The sequence below is a fragment of the Cervus elaphus genome, chromosome 33, assembly GCF_910594005.1.
Source record: "Cervus elaphus chromosome 33, mCerEla1.1, whole genome shotgun sequence".
Classification (NCBI taxonomy): domain Eukaryota; kingdom Metazoa; phylum Chordata; class Mammalia; order Artiodactyla; family Cervidae; genus Cervus; species Cervus elaphus.
The window spans coordinates 63,364,929-63,378,702 of record NC_057847.1 but is presented as its reverse complement, the minus strand read 5'-3'; the positions used below and the strand labels follow the sequence as shown (position 1 = coordinate 63,378,702).

Genomic DNA, 13,774 nt, shown 5'->3' with positions numbered 1-13,774 from the left:
TCGTGTTTGGTCCTAGCTGTTTGTTTTTGGTCATCTCTTTCTGTATTTGCCAGCATTGCTGTGTGACTGGAACAGAAGTTATGTGTCAAAGTATGGTTTCTAGATCATTACTGGGTCTAGATTTACTGGTGAATGCTCACTTGGTACCTAAATCTAAGTAAAAAGTAATTATTTCTGACCAGCCAGAATCTTACCTTGCTTCTATAGGACACAGCAGCCCAAAACTGAATTAGCTCTTTTTTTTTTGGCAGCTGTCTTGAGATTGAGTTTGTATTCAGTTAAAGTTACTAATGATATTTATAGCTGCTGCTGCTGCTGAGCTGAAGGGTCTGTGTTATTTCTCCTGACCAGCAGTATCAGAAACACCTGGAAACTGGGTAGATATGCAGGATATTGTTGAATCTGCATTTTCACAAGCTCACTAGGTCATGCTTATGCATATTTAATTCCTATTCCACATTAATATAGCTTAACCATTATTAAGGGAAGCTGAGATCATGAGATGTTTGGATATTATTAATTATTATTATTATTAATGAGTATAAAGATAGATCTTAATTTTCTGATTCATTAATATAAACTATTTTGCATGAGTGACCATTTGTCACTGTCTAACATTCTAGTTAAATATTCAAGACTGGCTTTGAGTTTATTTTCATTTCAAAGGGAAAAAAGACATCTTAAACCTAGTTTTACATTTTATAGCAGTTTTACTTTATTTAAAAAATGATTCACATTTTTTTTACATTCAACATGGCTGAAGAGACTAGTAAAAAATTATGTTTGTGTAATTAAAATTGTGTAAGATATTTTGAAATAGTATTTTACTTAATAGAATGTAATATCTCTTCCTGGTAGTAGTTTAAACAGCTTCTTTTGAAAGTTTATTTTTTTTAATTGGAGGATAATTACTTTACTATATAGTGATGGTTTCTGCCATACATCAACATGAATCAGCCACAGCCATACACATGTTCCACCCCCCCACCCCCCCCCCAAACCTTCCTTCCACCTCCCTCCCCATCCTACCTCTCTAGATTGTCACAGAGCACTGACTTTGGGTTTCCTGCATCATACAGCAAATTCCCACTGGCTATCTATTGTATATTTGGTCATGTATATGTTTCAACACTACTCTCTCAAGTCTTCCCACCATCTCCCTCTCCCACGGTGACCAAAATTCTGTTCTTTATATCTGTGTGCTTTGCTGCCCTGTAAATAGGGTCATCAGTACCATCTTTCTAGATTTCATGTATACGCGTTAATATACAGCATTTGTCTCTCTTTCTGACTTCACTGTGTATAATAGGGTCTAGATTAATCCCCCTCATTAGAACTGACTCATGTACTCCTTTTTATAGCTGAGTAATATTCCATTGTGTATATGTACCACAACTTCTTTATCCATTCCTCTGTTGATGGACATCTAGGTTGCCTCCATATTCTAGCTATTGTACATAGTACTGCAGTGAACATTGGGGTACATGTGTCTTTTTCAGTTATGGTTTCCTGAGGGTATATGCCCAGTAGTGGGATTGCTGGGTTGTATAGTAGTTTTATTCCTAGTTTTTTAAGGAATCTCCATATTGTTTTCTATAGTGACTGTTATCAATTTGCATTCCTACCAACGGTGCATGAGGGTTCCCTTTTCTCCACACCCTCTCTGGCATTTATTGTTAGTAGACTGTTTGATGATGGCCATTCTGACTGGTGTAAGATGATACCTCATTGTAGTTTTGATTTGCATTTCTGTAATAATGTGTGATGTTGAGCATCTTTTCATGTGTTTGTTGGCCTTCTGTATGTCTTCTTTGGAGACAGGTCTGTTTAGGTCTTCTGCCCAATTTTTGATTGGATTGTTTGTTTTTCTGGTATTGAGCTGCATGACCTGCTTGTATAATTTGGAGATTAATCCTCTGTCAGTTGTTTCCTTTGCTATTATTTTCTCCCATTCTGAGGGTTGCTTTTCACCTTGCTTGTACTTTCCTTCATTGTACAAAAGCTTTTAAGTTTAATTTGGTCCCTTTTGTTTATTTTTGTTTTTATTTCTATTACTGTAGGAGATGCGTCATGGAGGATCTTGCTGTGATTTATGTCAAAGAGTTAAGCAGCTTTATTTTAATGTAATTTGTTCTCTGGCATTAATTTATCTCTTGAGGTTTTAGGCTGTGAGAATTTCCCCTATGAAAATGATTTCTTAAATTCTGCACCTTTGGCTCTAATAACTTCAGTGACTTAGTTTTCCTTTTTAATGGCTAGAATGTCATACATACATTTTTTATGGCTGGTATATGTGTGCCATATCTAACACTATAATCTGAAAATCCCGGTGTCATAAAGGTAATAATTCATCTATTTCAGTAGCTTGAAATTTGGGTCTGGTATTACAAGGGTACTAACATTTCATTATATTGTCTTTGCATTTACTTCTTAGGGATGTCCTTTAACTCCGTTGCCTCCAGTTAATATTGCTATAAGGTTTACCTATGTACTTCAAGATTGGCAGCAGTATTTTTGGCCTCAGCAACCTCCGGGTGAGATAATTTAGAACTATATTCAGAAATGAAAAGTATTTAACAGTGTGTTTAAAGTGTTTGAAATATTTGTAACTCATTTTTAATGTATATAGTGTTGCTAATTTCATTGCCCTTATCACTTTTTTTCTCTTGAAAATTGTAGGTTGTTCTAGAGACAACTCTAGAATTACTCTAGACCATTACTCTAATTGTCAATTACTCTCTACTTGACAATCTGTCATTGAAAAAAATACTATTTATAAAGCATTCCCTTGCTATGGAACATTGTATGCTGAAAATTAGTATGTAATGAATGATTAAAATGTCTGCTTTCAGAATATAAGAAGAGAAACCTCTCTCCTACACGGAGAATAGACGTGCACAGAACCTTATAGAAAGTAGAGTTTGAAGAAGAGGGCTAAGTAAGGAAAGCAGAAAAGAAAAAAAAGAAATGTATATATACACATATGCTGGGAAGAGCTGTAGAATATTTTACTTTAACTTGTGTTTTTATAAAAATAAAAATCATTTTACCTACTTCGCCGTTGTTGTACTGATTCATTTAGTAGTCATTGATTTTTAGCCTATAAATTTGTTCCTGCCAGGGACACAGATATAAACAGACATTACCTAAGTTTTAGAAAAGCTCAGCCTGGTGGACATTTAGCCTAAGTAAGTGAGGTTTAGGCTCCTGGATGTTTCTCTCACATATAAGTGTACTTATATTCAAGTATATCTAGTAAGAAATTTAGTATCAACTTATAAATCGTAGAAGGATTTTATTAGCCCAAAAACATTTTTCATTCTACCTCCCTCAGAATTACATTATAATAAAATAATATTCTTTACTGTTTATTTCTGTTACAAGTGGTTGGTTGGTTTTTTATAAGATTGAAAATAGTAAATTGATAGTTTTAGGATGATGCTAAAATTAACATGGTACATTTAGCTTTTGGTGGTTTTATGTACTACTACTATTTTATATACCACTGAATAATTTGAAATTCTTAATGTGCAATAAGAGAACTGCATCTAACTATAGCAGAGGGAAATTAAAGCTAAACTGAAATTTATGTTAGAAGACTCAAATGTTTGTTTTGGTAATTTTAGTTCTCAAACAGTACCCACCAGACAATTTATAGTTGGCTTCTAGTTTTGAAGTTTCAGTTCCAACCTTCCTTTTCCTTTTTTCAAAAGCCATTCTATTAATAGTTAGATTTTAAAGATTTCCCCAGATAGTATTGTCTGTTGATGATATAAAAAGTTCAAGAATGAGAATCTTAACATTATACTTCTGATTGCCAATAAGGCCTTTGTTAATGTTCTATTGCAAGTTTTTAAAAATGAGTATCAAAATATTAACTTCTTCCTCAGTGGATTGAAAGTCACATAAATTTTTAATATTTTCCCTTTTAAGGGGAAGAGACTGAGCATGTAATATGGGCTAGACACTGCATTTTATGTACTGTTTCATGTAATTCTCATTTACTTATGAGACAAGTGGGGCTTCCCTCATAGCTCAGTTGGTAAAGAATCTGCCTGCAATGCTGGAGACCCCAGTTCAATTCCTGGGTCAGGAAGATCCACTGGAGAAGGGATAGGCTACCCACTCCAGTATTCTTGGGCTTCTCTTATGGCTCAGCTGGTAAAGAATCTGCCTGCAATGCAGGAGACCTGGGTTCGATCCCTGGGTTGGGAAGATCCCCTGGAGAAGAGAAAGGCTGCCTACTCCAGTATTCTGTCCTGGAGAATTCCAGGGACTATACAGTCCATGAGGTCACAAAGAGTCAGACACGACTAAGTGACTTTCACTTCACTTCACTTCGCTTTATGAGACAAGTATTATTTTTCTTAGAAAACAAAAGTAACTGACTCAAGGTGACATGGTCACCAAGTGCTAAAGTTCACATTTAAATCCTGGTCACACTCCAAGTTGCATCATCCTTTCATTCTACAATGTTGCTTTTCACCTTTTAATTTAATTAAAGTTTTGTACAGTTATAGTCCAGTAATAATTTTTAGCTTGCTAAGGTTTTAAAAAAATTATTTTTGATTGTGCTGGGTCTTGGTTGCTGCTGATTTTTCTCTAGTTCTGGCGAGGCGGGGCTACTTTCTACTTGCGGTGCCTTCTCTTGTGGCGCACAGGCTTAGTTGCCCTGTGGCACGTGGGATCTTCCCAGATCAGGGATCAAACCAGTGCCTCCTGCACGTTGGCAGATGGATTCTTTACCACTGAGCCACCATGGAAGCCCTAGCTCATTGATTTTAAACATGTGCTCATTATAAATTTTGAAGTTCTTAATTCATATTTTACAATAAAACTAGTTATTTTTGTCTCTGTTGTAAGCATGCTTTAGTTGGAAAAATGGAATGAATTTGAGAAAATTTACTGACTCAAGTAATTGAACCATATTTAATGCTAATTTTAATAATTTAGTTAGAGTGTAGGTATTTGTCAAACATGATTTTAGTGAATCTGTAAGTGTTCATAACTCAAGAGTAGACTTTAGTAATTCACAGTGTAGTGTGAATAATTAAAATCAATCATTTGTATTACTTTGAAGACAAATCTTTTTGACGTCTTTTAGAAGTGTTTATTACTTCTTCAAGAGGGATGAAACTAAGGGTTTCATCTAAGGGTGATTTACCTTCTAAATTTTCCTCTATTCTCAGATACCATTCATAATGGAATGGAAATTCTTTTCTGTGTTTCAGATATTTCCATGTACTGTCAACTTAAATAAAGCTTTATTAATGATGACTAATTTGGGCTATTCTGAAATTATTAACAGCAAAACTGATGAATGTAGGTTGATGATTAAATTTTTTAATGCTCATTTAATTGTTCTTTTAGATGACATTGATCACATACTTAGAAAATTTTTAAATTTTACAAGAATAATAATCTCTTTAATTGTATTTAAGGACTGTTTCAGAAGGGTAAAATTTAGAATGCAGGCTTGAATACAGCACTTTACAAACAGGAATTAAATGTATCCTTTTACTATAATTTTCCTTTTTTTTTTTTTTACTCTAACATTCTTGGAGGAAGTCTAGTATTTGACAGCTTGCTCTCTAACTTGCTGTGTCTTAATGTAGACAGTTTAAAATCTATAATCTCTCAAAAGGTTGATATAACTAGATTTAGATTCTTATTTCTCCACTTTTGGCTAACTTGTGGAAATTTTTTTTTTCATCTTTAGATATAGATGCGCTTGTAGGAGGAGAAGTGGGAGGCCTGGAATTTGGCAAGTTACCATTTGGTGCCTGTGAAGATCCCATTAGGTGTGACTTTCATTATATGATTTGAATTATGGGACTTTTTTAATTCTATTTGATGTTGATTTTACTGTGTTTTATAATACTGCAGCCTCCTGGAATGAATGTAGTACTGGAAATAGAGACCTACATGTAATAATCTGTCTATCTTTTTCTTTTTTTCCTCTGTAACTTAAGAAGTAAAAGAGGGTTTAAAGTAATATGTAAAACATATATAATACACTTAATGTATTTATATATATTGTTATATATATATAAGTGTATATTAATATAATACATTAATGTCATGTAATGTATAATGCAATATAATATATAATTTCACTAATACATTAATGTAATTAAGTGTATATTAATACACTTAATGTATAAGGAATCACTTACAGAAGTGATTCTTGGCCTACTTTGGGGAAACATTTTAAATATTGAAAAGCACAGACATTGTCATATAACACAAATTTTCATATGTCCATGACCCAGAGTTAACAATTTTTTGCATTTTTCCTGGCCACTTTTTCAAAATTAAGGCTTAAATAAGAGACACAAGGGTGACCTTATAGGTTACCCAATTGTTTTTGTAGAGGAACTACTGAACTTAAAGAATAAAAACAACTGTTTCATGTGAAAATGTAGGGGTTGGAAAACTTCATCACTGATAGCAAAATATTTGGAAAATATAAATAGTGCTGATATAAAAACTATCTCATTTGTTAAACTATTTGGTTATTTTAAAATACATATATTCATATTTTGTCGTTCAGTTGTTAAATTGTGTCCGACCCTGCGACCTCATGCTGTGACTGCAGCAAGCCAGGCTTCTCTGCCCTTGACTATGTCCCGGAATTTGCTCAAATTCGTCATGTCCATTAAGTCAGTGATGCTATCTAACCATCTCATCCTCGGCTACCCCCTTCTCCTTTTGCCTTCTTTAATACTCTCACTTAAATTGTAGAAATAATAATACTTTTAACTTAAAGTCACTTAAGGGAGACAGTAAAGTGGATATCTTTTAAAATTGATATTTATTATATGGGCCAGACACTATGCTAAGAGGAAGATACTGAAGTAAGTAAAACTGACAGATTCTGCCTTCTCGGCATTTGTAGTCTAATTAAAAAAATAGATGAACTATAATTATATAAATAAAATATATAAATAAATAAAATTAATACAAATATAAATAAAATAATATAAAATATTAATAAAAATATGTAAATAAATAAAATAAAATAAATAAAATTCATCTATAAAAATAGATGAACTATAATTCTAAGTAAATTTAGGATTATATATTATGGGATAATTTGAAGGAAAAGTATAGGACGTATTGACAGTAAAATGAGTGACTAGTTTAGATTTGTGTGCCATCAGTAAGGTCTTCTCAAGGGAAAGGGTATTTATTCTGAGTCTTAACCAGGGAAGAGTTTAGCCAGGCAGAGAATGAGAGGATGACCGTTCCAGGTGCAAGGAAGAGCCTGTGCAAAGCACCTCGATGCAGGAAAGAGCTTGGAAAGTTTACTGAAGGAAACAAAAGGTGGCTATCATGGCTAGAATGTAGTGAGCAAGCAAGAAACGGTGTGGGCTGGATACAGATATAATTGTGGCCTCCAATGGGGTCATTTATTTGAATTTTACTTAGAGTAAATTTTAGGGGGAGTACAATAAACTGACCTGATAGAAATGTGAAGGTTTTAATTATTAAATATTTCTTCCAAATCTGTATTGTGATGAGGAGTCAGTCAGCAAAGGAACAAGTGATTGAAGGACACAGAAATAAGTTGAGGGTAAGATGGTACATGTGGCACACCATTTAAATCAAACAGTGATGAGCAAATATTGTGGGCACAATGCTTTTGAAAAGGCATCTTTAATAGTGAAAGAGGAAATGAAGAGCCTTTTTCAGTGTCTTGTCTCATTGTCAAAGAAATTTTTCTATAGTTAGAGGGAGAGGAAAGGACTTAATCATAAAAGCTTAGGAATTGAATTTGAGGGTCATACTTTAAAAAATTCAGTAGTGGATAGTTTTAACTTTCAAATCATTCTAGTCATTTAAACAATATATCACATATTGTTTGTGATAATTTTTTACCTTAATTAGTTTTATTATGAATAATAAATTCATGTTCAGTGCAGAAAAAATGGGCAAAAACCATATGTTTAGTAGTCACACTGTCTAGTTGCAAACTGTAATAGTCAACTCTAATTCAAGCAAAAAATCAGTTTATTGGATAGATACTTAGTAACTCAAATGTTTAACTGGGACCATTGTAGACCCAGGCTCAGAAAATAGCCTTGAGCCAAGCCTGCCTAGTTGTCTGGTTCATAACCCAGGTTACACTGCATTGTTGTGGAGTGCTGGCCCACTGTGAATTCCTAACGGTGCTCACAGATTCAGATTCTCAGACTGGAGTTGCCAGTTAATCAAGCATCACTGAAGAGCAGAGAAATGAACTAATTGACCCTTTTGACTTCTGTATTCTCCAAACATAAGAAATGAGGTCAGAATCTAGACAGGAGGGAAAAAAAAGCACTAAATTTATAATCACCTACTCATAGGTGATCACTGACAACAGCTTGCTGTATGTGCTTCCGGCCATTTTTCATGTGTATGAATTAGGTGTGTATATGTACATGTCTATGTGTATGTATGCAGCAGATCCCCCCACCACCACCCCCAAGTTGATTTGCTAGGAGAACTCTTAGGACTCAATAACTGTGCTCATGCTTATTTACTAGGCAAGGCAATATGGTGCCAAAGTCAGCAAAGGGAAAAGGCATACGGGGTGAGGTCCAGAGCAAATGAAGGACAAACTTCATCTTCCCATGTAGTCACACAGGACACATTTAATTCCCCTAGCAATGAATTGTGACAGCTTGTGTGAAAGGCTGTCTACCAGGGAAGCTCCCTAGAGGCTCAGCACTTAGAAGTTTTAATCAGAGACTGATCATGTAGGCACCCTCTGGCTAGCATGTACCAGAAGGAAACCAGATGTTTCCATCAACCATGTTGTTGGCACAGGTAATTTAGGTACAGGGAATGATAGGAACCCTCCTGAAATTCAAGTTCCCAGATGCCACACCAGGGACTAGCCTTGCAAGTAATCCTTTCTCAGTGTTAGGCCAGCTATGGTAACTTTTCTGCACAGTGTTTTTATTTATTTTATAAATATATGTCATCATACATTTTTTGTGGCTTGTTATAATTTTACATGAAAACTTTCTGAAATTTAATTTTAATCTATAAAAAGAGGTCAGCAAACTATGACCTGTGGACCAAATCTGGCCAGTGGCCTGTTTTTATATATGTAATGAGCTAAATTACCATAGTTTAACGGGCTGAACTCTGGATGGTGAAACTGCAGCCCAAAAGATGTCCCTACAGTTAGCCCATGAATGTGCCCACAATCTGTACACACTGTGAATGGTCTTCATGGGGCTAGGTCTTGTTCACCCCATGCCCTTCCCAAGACACACCCCTTCTGATATAATGGAGCTTAGGGATCCGCTAGGCCTCCAGCAGAGCCTGCACCAGGCTTCCAGCAGATCTGCTCAGATCTTGATGCCTCTTAGCCACTCTACCCTTCATGGGTCTCCACCAGTGAAAGCCACCCCAAGCACACCAAAGGCTCAGGGGGTGAAGTCTCAACCCAAGAAAATTCTAGCGGAAATCATGCTCCCAAACCTCGTGAGACAGTGAGACTTTCCCTCCCAGATCTTCTTCATCAGGAAGACTGGTGACAGTCAATCTCAAGGTCGAGCTGCACCAATGCCTCCAGATGATGGACCCCGAGAGCATTTGAGAGCAGCTGTCCCCAACCTTCTGGCACCAGAAACGGGTTTCATGGAAGACCAGGGTGGTGGATGGTTTCAGGATGATTCAAGCACATGCCATTTATTATGTACTTTATTTCTATTCTTACTATTGCCTCAGATCCCTGGGTTGGGAAGATCTCTTGGAGAAGGGAATGGCAGCCTACTCCAGTTTTTCTTGCCTGGGAAATCCCATGGACAGAGGAGCCTGGCGGGCTACAATCCATGAGGTCACAAAGAGACATGACTTAGTGACTAAACAATAACAAGGGACTAAAAGTGGTTTTACATTTTTGAGGGTTTTAAAAGAAAAAAACAAGAATATAGCAAACTATTAATACATGGCCCATGAAAAGCACAAAATACTTACCAGAGGGTCCTTTGTAGAAAAAGTATGCCAGTCCCTGAACTATAAAAATGATATTTTCAAAATTGAGATATAACTTATGTACCATAAAAGTCACAGTTTTAAAGTATACAATTTAGTGTTTTTAGGGTTCAGAGTTGTGCAACCATCATTAGTATCTAATTCCAGAACATTTGCATTACCCCAAAAAGAAACCCCTCACCTCTTAACTGTCAACCGTCCCCCCGCCCCCGCCATCCCAGTCTCCCTAGGGCCTCTAGCTCTAGACTGATATTAATGTACTTTTTGCCTATATGGATTTGCCTTTTCCAGACATTTCAAATAGGTTGGATTTTACCATATGGGACCTTTTGTATCTGGCTGTTTTCACTTAACATCTTTTAGAGGTTCATTTACATTGTAGTGTGGATCAGTACATCATTGCTTTTTGTGACCATATAATATGCTATCCTTTGGAATAGTGCTACCTTTTACTTAACTCATCAACTGACAAACATTTGGTTTACTTATACTTTTTGGTTATTATATATAGCATAGTTTTTTCTTGTAGACATTCAGTTCAGTCACTCAGTCGTGTCCGACTCTTTGCGACCCCATGAATCACAGCACACCAGGCCTCCCTGTCCGTCACCAACTCCCGGAGTTTACTCAAACTCATGTCCATCGAGTCTGTGATGCCATCCAGCCATCTCATCCTCTGTCATCCCCTTCTCTTCCTGCCCCCAATCCCTCCCAGCATCACGGTCTTTTCCAATGAGTCAACTCTTCGCATGAGGTGGCCAAAGTATTGGAGTTTCAGCTTCAGCATCAGTCCTTCCAATGAACACCCAGGACTGATCTCCTTTAGGATGCGATCTCCTTGCAGTCCAAAGGACTCTCAAGAGTCTTCTCCAACACCATAGTTCAAAAGCATCAATTTTTCAGCGCTCAGCTTTCTTTACAGTCCAACTCTCACATCCATACATGACCACAGGAAAAACCATAGCCTTGACTAGACGGACCTTAACTTAATATAAATATGCCACCATTTGCTAAACCAGGTGCTTACAGTTTTATTATATTACAAATTGTGACCATTTTTAACATACTTTTTTTGGCATATTTCTGGTTATTTACTGAGGATACAATTCTAGAAGTAGAATTGTTGAATCAGTGTATATATACATTATTAAAGCTTACAGATATATTGTATGTTTTGTTTCAGTGAACTCCATTTAGCAACTACATGGCCTCACCTGACTGAAGGTATCATTGTGGATAATGATGTTTATTCGTAAGTATGTTAAAAATAGTACATTGAGAGTCACAGATTTCAAAAGACTAAAACTAACTGCCCAGTGGGTTAGCAATTTTTCTTTGAATCAATTTCTGATATGGTTGTTTGCTTTTGTTTTTAAAGGTCAGTGTTTAGACTGACTGATGTATATTAGAAATGTGTTTTAAGCTGTGGACTTTGGAGACAGGACCCTTAGTTCCAGGGTAATGAGCAGTCTGAATCTTACTTGGGCTTAGCGAAGAGGTCTCTAGTTAGTTTGGGAGTGAGTGCATAATTCTGTTGAACTTTTTGTAGCTGGTAAGAACATTTGATAAATGATTTTTAAGAGATGATGGTCATTAAAATATGTGGGAAGACATTTGATCATTAAATGCCATAAATAACAAAACATCCACATCATATACTCCTGATTGCACAGGAAAAAATTGAAAATTGCAGCGAGCACTACTATCCCAGAAGAATGTGGGGAAAGAGGAATTTAATTTTGGTATCTTCTCATTCTTGATGCAGAACAGTGAAAAATAGGACACTTTTTTTTTAATAGTTAAAATAAATGTGTTCTATTTTCTGATGGTAAAAGTAACACAGGCTTTTTAAATCAGATAATTTGGATGGGTATAAAGAAGAAAGATTACCTACAGTTCTGTTACTTAAAAAATAACCAGTTAGCATTTAAGGGTATTTATTTTTAAAGTATAAATTTATATATTAATTTGCTTTATTCATATAATACAGATATTCATTGAATAGATGTAGATCTGTGTTGTCAGTTTGTAAAGTACTATATAATATCCCATTAAGCGAGTACAGCATAATCTGTTTAACTGAGAAAATGGGGCACTTGATCTTGTGCAAATTTTTATAGTTTTCTTTTTTATTAATAATGTAATAAGAGATTAGGATTATTATACATTTTTGCTTGTTTCTCATTTCTCATTTTGTTTTATTTATTCCTAAAATAGTCTCCTTAGGTTATCATTGTATGTTGCCTGATCAGAATCATTTTTATGCTTTTTGATTAGTTTGTTCTGATTTTGATTTTTTTGTTTGTACTTTGTTGTCTAAGAATTTTGTCTTAAGGTTTTGTTTTTAAAAACTCATCTAAATGGCCTTCTGCATGTGAATAGCAGTAAGTTTAAGAGAGGCAAAATGGATTGCTTGTCCTTCTATATAATGTTTTCATTAGACTGCATTTTGGTAAATTTATGAGCCTTGACGATTGCTGCAAATAGGATCTTATGTTGTCCCCCCCCCCCCCCCAAGGAACTAGTGTCTTTTATTTTTTATTTTATTTTATTTTATTTATTTTTTCCATTTATTTTTATTAGTTGGAGGCTAATTACTTTACAATATTGTAGTGGTTTTTGCCATACATTGACATGAATCAGCCATTATCGTTTTGCATTTTAGTGATTTGGATCCTATGCAGGCTCCCCATTGGTCTGTTAGAGTTCGAAAAGCTGATAATCCTCAGTGTTTACTAGGTAAGATATTTATGTTCCTTTCCTGAAGTACCGCATATTTGTCTATTCTCCAGATGAGGAACACTGGATGTATTCTTTATACTTTATTTCACCTATCTGAAAACTTTTTTAAATTTTTTTACATTGTGACCTCCTTGGTTGACATCATTAAAAATTAATCTTTGTCAACAGCAGTGACTGTTTCTGGTTATTCCTAAATAATACGAGCAGACTTTCTCTTGTCATTTAGTTTTAACCAGTCTACACCTCAAAATTCTCTTATGTTTTCCCAGGATCTGAGTTTTATTTTCCTAATGCTTTATGTCACTTCTTTTTTTCCTTCTGTGGCATACTCTGCTTCTTCCATTCTGGCTAGTGGAACCCTTTTTGTCTTTTGTTATCCCTCTACACTTGCAGTATATGATAGGATGAACACTGAATTTGATGGTCTTATTAGATCCTTTCTGTAGGGCTCAGTACTGTATCTGCAGATATATTTTCTGATAGAGGTAAAGAGGTGTAAATAATCTTGTACATGTCATAGGGATATTTGAAGTAAGATAATAATATGTGAAAGTGAAAGTCACTCAGTCATGTCTGACTGTTTGCAACCCTGTTGACTATACAGTCCTTGGAATTCACCAGGCCAGAATACTGGAGTGGGTAGCCTTTCCCTTCTCTAGGGAATCTTCTCAACCCAAGGATCGAACCCAGGTCTCCTGCATTGCAGGCAGGTTCTTTACCAGCTGAGCCACAAGGGAAGTCCAAGAATACTGGAATGGGTAGCCTATCCCTTCTCCAGCAGATCTTCCTGACACAGGAATTGAACCAGGGTCTCCTGCATTGCAGGCAGATTCTTTACCAACTGAGCTATCAGGGAAACCCTGATATAATGTTATAGAAATATTATAGAAATGTTCTATAACATTTAGAACATATAGAACATTTCTATAACATTTTATAAATGTTATAACATTATAGAAATACTTTAAAAACTATCATTCACTCTTCAGGTCATAATTATTATATCCCATATCTAGAATTATCTTTCCCTTTCTGCTTTTGT

At 35.4% G+C, this 13,774-nt stretch overlaps 1 protein-coding gene across 2 annotated transcripts in view; it reads left to right on the top strand.

Annotated features, from left to right (window-relative positions):
- RAB3GAP1 (RAB3 GTPase activating protein catalytic subunit 1) overlaps positions 1-13,774 on the top strand; it is a 96,441-nt gene that overhangs the window by 46,729 nt on the left and 35,938 nt on the right. For both annotated transcript variants that reach the window (XM_043894250.1, XM_043894249.1), the window contains exons 8-11: positions 2,435-2,534; positions 5,720-5,801; positions 11,174-11,242; positions 12,656-12,729. In XM_043894250.1, coding sequence (XP_043750185.1) covers positions 2,435-2,534; positions 5,720-5,801; positions 11,174-11,242; positions 12,656-12,729 — 325 coding nt within the window. The remainder of the gene's footprint in view (positions 1-2,434; positions 2,535-5,719; positions 5,802-11,173; positions 11,243-12,655; positions 12,730-13,774) is intronic.